This window comes from Haplochromis burtoni, unplaced genomic scaffold (assembly GCF_018398535.1).
Source record: "Haplochromis burtoni strain Fernald_Lab_line unplaced genomic scaffold, NCSU_Asbu1 Contig_44, whole genome shotgun sequence".
NCBI lineage: Eukaryota > Metazoa > Chordata > Actinopteri > Cichliformes > Cichlidae > Haplochromis > Haplochromis burtoni.
The window spans coordinates 2,615,002-2,624,689 of record NW_024582405.1 but is presented as its reverse complement, the minus strand read 5'-3'; the positions used below and the strand labels follow the sequence as shown (position 1 = coordinate 2,624,689).

Below are 9,688 nucleotides of genomic sequence, written 5' to 3'. Positions count from 1 at the left end.
TAGGGTTGTCATTGTCAAGAACAATGAAATTGCGTTTGGGGCTTCCATACAACCCAAAAAAAAAAAAAAAAAAAAAAAAAAAAAAAAAAAAAAAAAAAAAAAAACCTTAACGATAAATGGACGATAACCACCCCAAGTGCCAAAAAAACAAACGTTTTTTTTTTTTCATTTGATGGGGCTGTGGCAGGCAGCATAGTTCCTCCAGTTATTTTGATAATATTATTCCCCCTAGACCTATTCATTGCAATTATATTATTACCACTTTAAAGGACTGTAAAATGTCACTGAAAATAAATGAAGACAATAGTAGTAAGTACTTTTAGTGGTTAAGATTTATTAACTGAACAAAATAAAAAGTGTAGGATACAATATGTAACCATGCTCTCTAAAAAATGTGTATCCCTTGTAAACAAAATAGTTTAATAATAAATATGTTTCACATTGGCTATTCACAAAGTAAACAATGATTGTGCAAATGTAATGCCATCATGGACAAAGGCCTATCTCTGCTAAGGCCTTGAGGTACTATAACTTGTAAACAAATAATGTCACAAACACAAATGTCAATTGAACACAGAAAAAACTATAATAAATACTAAGCACTGCCATGTGACTAGTGAAAACTATAAACTCTTAAACAAAAACATTAAATAGTGCTGTTTGCAAAAAACTTCAATAGAACACTGATAGTTAAAATTAGGCAGGGCTTGAACAGGGCACTTCAAAAAGGGGCAGCAGCAGACTTGGTATCCTGAGCGGTTCAATCAAACTGTGTGTTACCTTGACTTGACGCAACAGTCTTTTTGCAGAGTTTACATTTAACAATTTTTTGATCAATATCATCCTTGTTGAATCCAAAATGTTGCCAAACGATTGATGATGCATTTTTTTTGTTAACAAGCGTCTCCTCTTCCTCCTCCACCAGCTCTACCTCCGTCGCTGCTGCTTCAACATTTAAATCGTCCTCCATTTGTTCACCCGTGTCTCGTCTTGTTACAGGTAGTAGAGTCATGTGACTCCACCCCGTCAAGTCTGTAACGTAGCACAGCGTCTTAAAGGGACATGAACATCGCCAACCTGCACATGCCTTTTCTTTTTTTTTTTAAATACCGAATTTACCGACATGGGCAAAATGACGTCGATGAGAGTCATAAATTTCGGTAACGATAAATTTTTGATATATCGCCCAGCCCTAATATTAAGTAATCCAAAGTATTCCGTTATGTTTGGGAGCATGTATTCTGTAATCTGTAATGGAATACATTTTAAAAGTGACCTTCCCAACACTGCAACTAGATTACATTTTATCACAAAAACAGAATCTCTTCGACAGTGAATGCAACAATACTGGGACAGGAAATCAATAATACTTACTATTAAGTATTACTACTACTTTTACCATTATTTATATTCTGCTGAAAATAAACCTAATCACCTCTATCTGCCAGGGACTTACACTGTGCTCTAAACCAAATGCCTAATGGCAAGGCACCAGGCCTGGATGGATTCCCTGCTGAATTTCTGAAACATTTCTGGTCCGTGTTATCTCCACTATTCTTCATAACTGGCACAGAAATAAAAAAACAAAAACAAAAAAAAAAACAGTCTAATCCCTCCCCATATAAAAACAGCAGCAATAAAATAGTTACTAAAAACAGAAAACGACGCTACTTTTCATCTAACTACCAGCCTTTGTCACTAATTAATACCAACATTAAAGTTATTCCTAAAGCACTTTCATCTAGATTAGAAACAGTTCTGCCCTCAATAAATCATAATGACCACACAGGATTCATCAAAGGCTCACATTCTGCCAATAATATTAGCAACCAATAGCTCAACCCAATTAGCCTGGCTCAACATCACAAAACAGAAGAAATGGTCATGTTGCTACATTCTCGAATTTTGGCTTGAAATCACTCAAAGAAATTCCTCTAGCTTGGGTTGCATAATCCAATTATGTCCTCATGTGTGCTTACTCAGTGACATAACCTCAACTGTGATTGGGCCAACTCTGTTTACAAATTTACAAGTATGGGGCCCAGCTGTCCCAGGTCATCGGTTGCTTTCTGAGCCTCTGGAGTCTCCTTGGGTGGATCCTCTGGGCTGTGCCACATTTGTAATGGAGGGCTCCTGGGCTTTATCTATTCTGCTGATGTGGTAAGAGTGCATTCTGCTGGTAATTGATAGTAAAAATAGTCTAGTAGCTCCGCTCACCCTTTCTTTTGTAAGACTCCCACAGAAAATCAATAAATGAACCTGAACAGCTGATATGAAGGGAGAAATTAGCTTCAGCAGCCAGCCTTAGAGGAACTGCAGTTTTTGGCATCGACACAAATAAAAGACAGATCACACACACTGAACTCTTCAGACCATGTAGACACGAATTCAAAAGAATGAAAACTTCCACAGCTGGAGATGAATCCTAATGAGGAACGTATCGTCAAAGTTACTTCTGTTAAAAGTGTTGAAATTGATGATCTGAGCTGATGTAAGTAAGCTGAAAGAGGAAATATGAGCAACATCCATCAGGATGAGTGTCTTCTAAACTAATAATGTGTACGTGCATGGGTTTAGACACAAAGACAGAGACAGAATAATCAATTTAAACTCTTCTTAATGTCCACCTTTTAATTACTTGATCAAAAATCATATTTGAAGTTCTGTATTTCAATTTTTAAAACAATTAGTGTCACTCATGGTTACAACAGGCAGGGAAAAAAAATCCATGCTCCTTTTGAAGGAACGTTTAAAATGAAGAAACAAACGTCCGGAGGCAATTATTACAGTTAAACTAAACTTAAAATACCTTTAGTTATTCCGAACTTCTCGTAACTCGCACGTACTTTCATATCCTCACAGCACATACAGAAAATGTTCAGAGCAAAATAAAAGTAAAGTATTTAAAATAGTAAAAGCGGAAGGAAAAGGAGCCCAAAAACTGAAACCGAAATACAAGAGGACCCGTCTGAACCGATAACAGCCGCCTGCACGTGACACACAAATAAACAGATCGTCTGTAAACACACAGCACATGAACTTCACTTAGTGGGGACATTTGTCAGCTTTTCTTTTTCTCTGAATGACCAAATCAGAGGTCAAAGGTTAGTGGCTCACTCGTTTTCCTCTCCCTGCTCTCCTATTGACTGACAGACTCACTTTATGAAGGACCACGGGGTCGATGCCACTTCACAGACTGCAAACATCAGACCAGGTACTGTACTCTGACTCTGTCTTACTCTCATAACAGGGATGTTTTCCTCTTCTTCAGAGCTGAACTGTTAAATTTTACCTGTGGTTAGAGGTCGGTATGGTTAACAGAAAATCTGCAGGGGCTGAATGGATTAAGGCTGTTTGTTAATAAGTTTTTAAAGTGTTCATTATCGTTCCTATTGTTGTTTTAGAGTTTAAACAGATGCGCTGATTGGTTGGTTTATTTGAGAATTCAGAAGGTAGAGAAGAGGAAGTGGAGACAATAAAAGCAAAAACAAGTCAAAAGGCTTTATTTTGCTAATTAGGTGCCAAACACATGTATTATTATTGTTCTTTTGCCTGTAACGTGATGATTTGTTATATCTCCCCGATGTTTCTGTGTGATACAGATAAGGAGCTGAATGTCTAAAGTGACTAAAACCTTTGCACAGTACTGAACTTTCACCAGCAGAGCCACCTCTGACTTTATGAGTCCAACAATAAACTGGAGTCATGGCAGTACTGGTCCTTTGAGTCACAGAGGGTGTATAAAAGATTTACAGCTGGCTAAAAAATAATGATAATATCAAAAATAACAAAGCTAGCTGGCTATTAATTTTTTTCTGCCTTTGCAAAAGAAGTGAGTCTGTGAAAGATTTTTTGCTGGGGGAACTAGATGCTCATCCTGATGTTGTTTCTGCTGAGTCCATTTATAGCTGCTGCACACACACACACACACACAGAGAGAGAGAGAGAAACTTGCCATCGTGCTGCTGCGCTGTTAATCTGCATTGCACCAGAAGCTGGCTGTGTGGTAAGCATTTCGATTACAAAGTGCTGCAGAGGAAGCAGAGGTGATGTATGAAACAGCTTTATGTAGGACAGGTGGCTTTCCACCAGCTTCTTCAGAAAGATGATTCAGAGGAACAGGGCGTGTGACTGGCTGTTTTACACAATTAGTGCTGAGTTAATTAATTGTGCAAGTTTTAACTTTTATTCCTGAAAAGAATTGTTTTTTGATGCTTTTTTACTTTATATACTATTTTTTATTACTTAATTGTCAATTAATTACATAAAATTTGAACTTTTTAATCTTTTAGGAAAGTCAGTAACAGAAACTCTCCATGTTGATATATTTGTCTTTATAAAATGAGAAAGATGATGTGGCAGCTCAAACAGATTGATTCCTGTTTTAATGCCTTAACTCAAACTGTGTTGCCTTCTCAGTACTGCTAGAGGTTAATCTACTTTGTTTGTGTTTCAGTTTTTTTGGCCCTGTCTTTTAAAATCCAGAGAAAAAGGAAAAACAAGTACACAGGAAAGAACTATTAATAAAACCAGATCCTGGTCACTGAATGATTGAAAATTTTTAGGTCTCAACAGACTTGTAATGTTTTTACTTCTAGCAGACATGATAACAATCCCAGATCTGATCAGGAAGAAGAGGGATGGAGGACAGTTAAGTGATGACGAGATCAAAGCCTTCATCCAGGCCGTTAAAGAGAAAACCATTCAGGACTCTCAGACAGGTACAAACCATCTGACATGCATTCACATTTCCTCCTTTGCATCTTTAACGTCTCCCACTCTTTATATTTAAGGGGCCATGCTGATGGCTATTTGGCTGAATGGGATGGTCTCCGCCGAGATTAAGGCCCTGACCCGAGAGATGATGTCATCGGGAGAAGTGATGGAATGGCCCGATGAGTGGAAAAATTTCATGGTGGACAAACACTCGACTGGCGGGGTGGGAGATAAAGTCAGTCTGGTGTTAGCGCCAGCGCTAGCTGCCTGCGGCTGTAAGGTATAGACTTTAACGATGAAATCTGATTGGTTAAAACGTTAAAGTGAACCCATTCTGTTCATGCCCAGCTGGACTGCGCTAGATTTACATGATTAATATTATTTTAGACTGGGACACAGTGCAGCCCCCGGTTCTGTTTAAGCTCCTCCCCTTTTAAACAAACTTCTTGTAATTTGTTACCCCACATTAGTAGAAGGTGATTTACTTGGGTGGGTGTGTCTTCCTTTTCTCAAAATGTGAGATTACCATATTAGGAATATTAATTCAGTCCATGTCCACAGGTTCCTATGTTCAGTGGGCGGGGCTTGGCTCATACAGGAGGAACTCTTGATAAACTGGAATCAATTCCAGGATTCAAGGTGGAGCAATCAAGAGAGCAGGTGAAGCGAGCTGTTCTGGCTCACATATATTTACATATAGTTTTAAAAATTAATAGTTTTAACTTTTAATAAATGTCAGCAAAATGTTACTCTGGGGGGAAAACACACTGAAGCACTTTGCACCCCCCCTGGTGGGCCATGAGGGTACTGCATGTGATTCACAAGAGCTCAATTACAATAAATATACTTAAAAATCTTTTTTTTATATCAAATATTTTGATTTTATGAGGTAAATAACCACTGGTCCACTGGAGTGGGCGGTTCAATTTGCCAACTACCAATGAGAGCCAAGGATACTGTTGGCTCACATAACAGAGTTGCCAGGCAACTAGACCCTGGAACAAGTGAATAACTTCCTGTGTCGCCTCTTTAGGCTCACGTGAGGATCATTGATTAAGTTATGTTAAAAGTTTAAGGCTCTAAAGATTTTCAGATATTAAATTGGGCTCAAGGATGGCATAGACTGTATATAATAGATGGATATAGCCACAGTGACAAACACTGCATACTGCAACACTGCATGCTCATTGGCTCACCTCTTGTCAGTCACATGTCATTGGCGAATGAGGATGAGACTTTTTAAAGTGTCTTTTTTTTTAAATATTCAAGAGTCGAATCTATTGACTGAGACCATTTACTCAAAAGGAAAGAATTTCCTAATAGTCAAAATAAAGTGAGTAAGTCTCTTCTGTTTAACCGCCAGAGGAGTCGCCCCCTGCTGGCTCTTAAAAAAAAACTAAACAGATGAAACTATTGACTGTTTGGGGAAACAAGGACACTGACATCTTTACTGAAATTTGTTAATTAATTCCAATGGTAGCTCTTGTGGATAAGGGTACAAAAATAACAGAAAATTAAATATTTAAATTCATAAATAAATAAAACTACATACGGATAATAAAGAGTGATAAACACTCAAAGTCATTCTCTGATTCAGCTGTTCTTCTCAAGATCCTGAAGATCCTGGACTCAGTGGGCTGTTGCATTGTGGGTCAGACAGAGACTTTGGTTCCTGCAGATCGAGTCCTGTACGCTCTGCGGGACATCACCAGCACCGTGGACAGTTTACCTCTGGTTACTGGTAAAAACTGGGATTAGTGCTTCAAGAGCCAAAAAACCTTTTTTTTTTTTTTTTTTTTTTTTTTTTTTTGTGTGTGTGTGTGTGTGTGTGTGTGTGTGTGGCGTGAGTCTGCTTGGCCAGCCCCACAGGCGGAAAGGATTTAGACTTTCTTTACTTGATATGTGAGCCCAATCAGCCTTCGGGGGAGGGTCATTTCTACCTGAACATAAGTTTGAGCGGTTGTAGCAGCATGCCCATTTAAACTGATGAAAAGAACCAGATCTTTTGATACCCACATAAAACTGGTGTCCAGCACCTGGCTGGATTTTGCCGTGGATATCCGTGTTTTTTCTAGTCAGCTTACAGCCGTCTGTGCTGTTTCTGCAGGTTCGATCATCTCAAAGAAAGGAGCCGAGTCTCTGTCTGCTCTGGTGCTGGATGTCAAGTTTGGACGAGCTGCTATCTGCAAAGACTTTGAAAGTGCTACAGAACTAGCTCAGATGCTAGTGAGTACAACAACAATTCAAATATTTCACCATAAAAGAGGGAGGGAGGGAGGGATGTGAAACATCTGTGCATGGAGCGATGCAGCAACACAGCATTGAACCACAGGGGAGATAATATTGGGTTTATTACAGGTTATTTTAATCCAAACTCAGAGGTTTAATTTACAGCGCAGCGTCCAATGCCACAGCCCGTTAATGGCAAAGCTGACCTCAAATTTGGATTTCGCTGTTTATTTTTCTTTCAGGTGGAAGCAGGAAACGGCCTGGGCATACGTACAGCAGCTGTGCTCAGCGGCATGAACAGTACGATCGGTCGATGTGTGGGAAACAGCGTGGAGGTGATCGAATCTCTGGAGACGCTGAAGGGAAACGGACCCGATGACCTGATGGAGCTGGTCACGACTCAGGGTGATGACGTCGCTCAGCAGCTCTCGTCTGTCAGGGTTTGATCACCAAAGTAACAACGTGTCTTATCCGAGGCATTAAAAAGGTCCTGAACCACAAAGGAACACCACTTTATTAGGAACACCTGTGGCCATTTTATTAGAGACACATACCCTGTGGTCAATTTATTAGGACCACCTGTGGCTCTCTAAATGCAGGAAGCATCTGAACCTTTTCAAAGTGGCAACTGTTTTTATTAGCACACCCATGGCCACTTTATTAAGTACAGCTGCGGTCTAATAACGTTGCAGCATCTCTTTTGTGCCACCTGCCTGTTTACCTCTTCTAGCAGCAAGCCAGATAATTTGCAGTGTCGAGTTAACATTAAAGATTATGGATAAATAAAATGTATCTTATCTTCATTCTTCTCCTAGCTCTATATAGTTTTAAATATTGCACTCCATACAGATGCCCTCTGATTAAGAAAAAGAAAATTATTATTTTACACAGTATGCAGCCCCTCAGTTTACCTCCCGTCTCTTTAAGGTCCTCCTCCCTAAAAGCCTACTTTGTTCTGACTGATCAGTTTCTGGCAGTCTACCGAGGAGCAGCACCCAATGCTTGTGAGCTGTACTGCTTGTATTTTTTGGACTTTGTACCCACAGGAACTACTGCCACATAATTCTTTATCTTTTTTTAAAACTCTGAACTTGTTTAATATTGCAGATCCGCATTAACTTGCTAATGGGGATTTGCCGCGTTAATGAGGTTATGGTGTTAACCTTGTATTAACCAAAGATTAATGCTAATTTTCTCTCTTCCCGTTCTGTCCCACGGCTCCCCGGAAGTACATGTTTCCACATCACAAGAAAGAACACAAACACACACGCACGCACACACACGGAACGGAGAAGAGAAAACAGCAAAAGTGCACAAAAACACAACCCAAACTGGCAGATCGACCGGTGATGACCGTCTGTCTGTGACAACAACAAACTGAAACTAAAGATTTACCGGCAGTGGCTCTAACCGCAGTGCGGGTGACATTATTTGTCAGACAGTGCATTAAAAACTCTCCCAAACACACCAACAGCTGCAGCCATCCACCTGCCACTGCTGCAATAATGCAAGCTTTAAACCGTAATACAGTTTAAACAGGTGAGTTATAAACCTGCGCGTCTCATAGAGTGAAACGTGATGCTGTGAGCTCGCGAGACTCCCAGTGACAGGGATTTAAAACATTTACATTTAAACAAACAGCTCTCAGTAACCTAAAACAAACATACACCATTCAGCGCGGAGGAAGACAACTCCCACATTTCTTCTGACAGGTGCGTCATGGAGGAATCCGACAAACAACCGGATAACCTGACCAAGCGGTCCAACACAACGAGAAAAACCGACTCATCAGCGGATACCGAGGATCTACTCGTACCCGACATGCAGGCAAGTGTGTAGAATCCAACAACAAAAAGCTGGATGTTCTAGCCATGCTTCACCACGAGATCAAAGATTTAAATTCAGTTTCCCCTGCGACCGGAGCGCGCACCGGGCAGCAGCTTCCATTCAACAACTAAACTGTTTTACCTTAGTGAAACAGTGAAAGATGAGTGTCGGTGCATTGCCTACGGTCAGTTTGTGGGTTACAACAGAAAATGACGCATTTATTGTTCTCGGGCGGGATTATTTCAACAACCCGAGGACGTTTGGCCGAATAACAGAGAACCGTGTCTGTGTAAACGCCATCCATACATCCATTCGCTTCCGCTTATCGATTCACATTAGCTTTGACGCTGAGTATACGTTCTAAAACCACGCCTGTCCAGGATTTGGACAGGGGAGCAAACTGCGGCAGGGTCAGTCTGATATTATTTGTTTCATATTTATAACTCAAGTCCTCACAGCCCATCTCCATCACACAACACTTTCTCATATATTCATAAACTTTAGGCTACACAGACACACACCCAGATCCCATGCTGCACATACATACATGCCAAAGTTCACATTATTTGTGTGGCGCCTTTCGCTCAGGTTTCTTGGAATGTGCGCGGTATTCGTTCACAGGTGAAAAGCGCAACAATTCTGAAATATGTCACAAAATGAAAGGTAGCCATTCTCCTCAGGAAACACATCTACAAAAATCAGAAGAAAGGTACAGGCTCTAATTGAATCTGTCCTTTCCAGCTTGTTATAATAGTAAACAAAGAGGTGTGTCTATCTTGTTACATTTGCTCTAATAGACACAGAAGGTCGATATATAATTATTAGGGGTGCAACGACACTGGTATTGATATAGAATCGTTCATACAGTGCTTTCGGTATGCATATGTATCAACAATACAAAATTTTTAATTTATTT

The 9,688-nt window shown here is 40.0% G+C and overlaps 2 protein-coding genes across 8 annotated transcripts in view; both read left to right on the top strand.

Annotated features, from left to right (window-relative positions):
* Positions 1-1,386: 1,386 nt before the first annotated feature.
* Positions 1,387-8,104, top strand: LOC121814411 (thymidine phosphorylase-like). Of its 6 annotated transcripts, none has more exons than XM_042220199.1 (8): positions 1,387-2,160; positions 3,154-3,214; positions 4,599-4,721; positions 4,794-4,996; positions 5,278-5,376; positions 6,328-6,457; positions 6,824-6,942; positions 7,188-8,104. In XM_042220199.1, exons 2-8 carry the CDS (start codon positions 3,163-3,165, stop codon positions 7,389-7,391), a joined length of 930 nt encoding a protein of 309 aa, XP_042076133.1. In that variant the 5' UTR covers positions 1,387-2,160; positions 3,154-3,162; the 3' UTR covers positions 7,392-8,104. The 6 variants fall into 6 exon arrangements, with proteins under 6 accessions (XP_042076133.1, XP_042076135.1, XP_042076134.1 ...); XM_042220201.1 differs by having other exon boundaries at positions 1,388-2,160; positions 4,602-4,721; XM_042220200.1 differs by lacking the exon at positions 1,387-2,160 and having other exon boundaries at positions 2,496-3,214.
* A 177-nt stretch (positions 8,105-8,281) lies between these two features.
* LOC102308981 (thymidine phosphorylase) overlaps positions 8,282-9,688 on the top strand; it is a 15,628-nt gene continuing 14,221 nt past the window's right edge. The window contains exon 1 of one of the 2 annotated variants that reach the window (XM_005921095.3): positions 8,282-8,772. In XM_005921095.3, coding sequence (XP_005921157.1) covers positions 8,665-8,772 — 108 coding nt within the window. In that variant the 5' untranslated portion in view covers positions 8,282-8,664. The remainder of the gene's footprint in view (positions 8,773-9,688) is intronic. The other variant, XM_005921096.3, reaches the window with a different exon arrangement.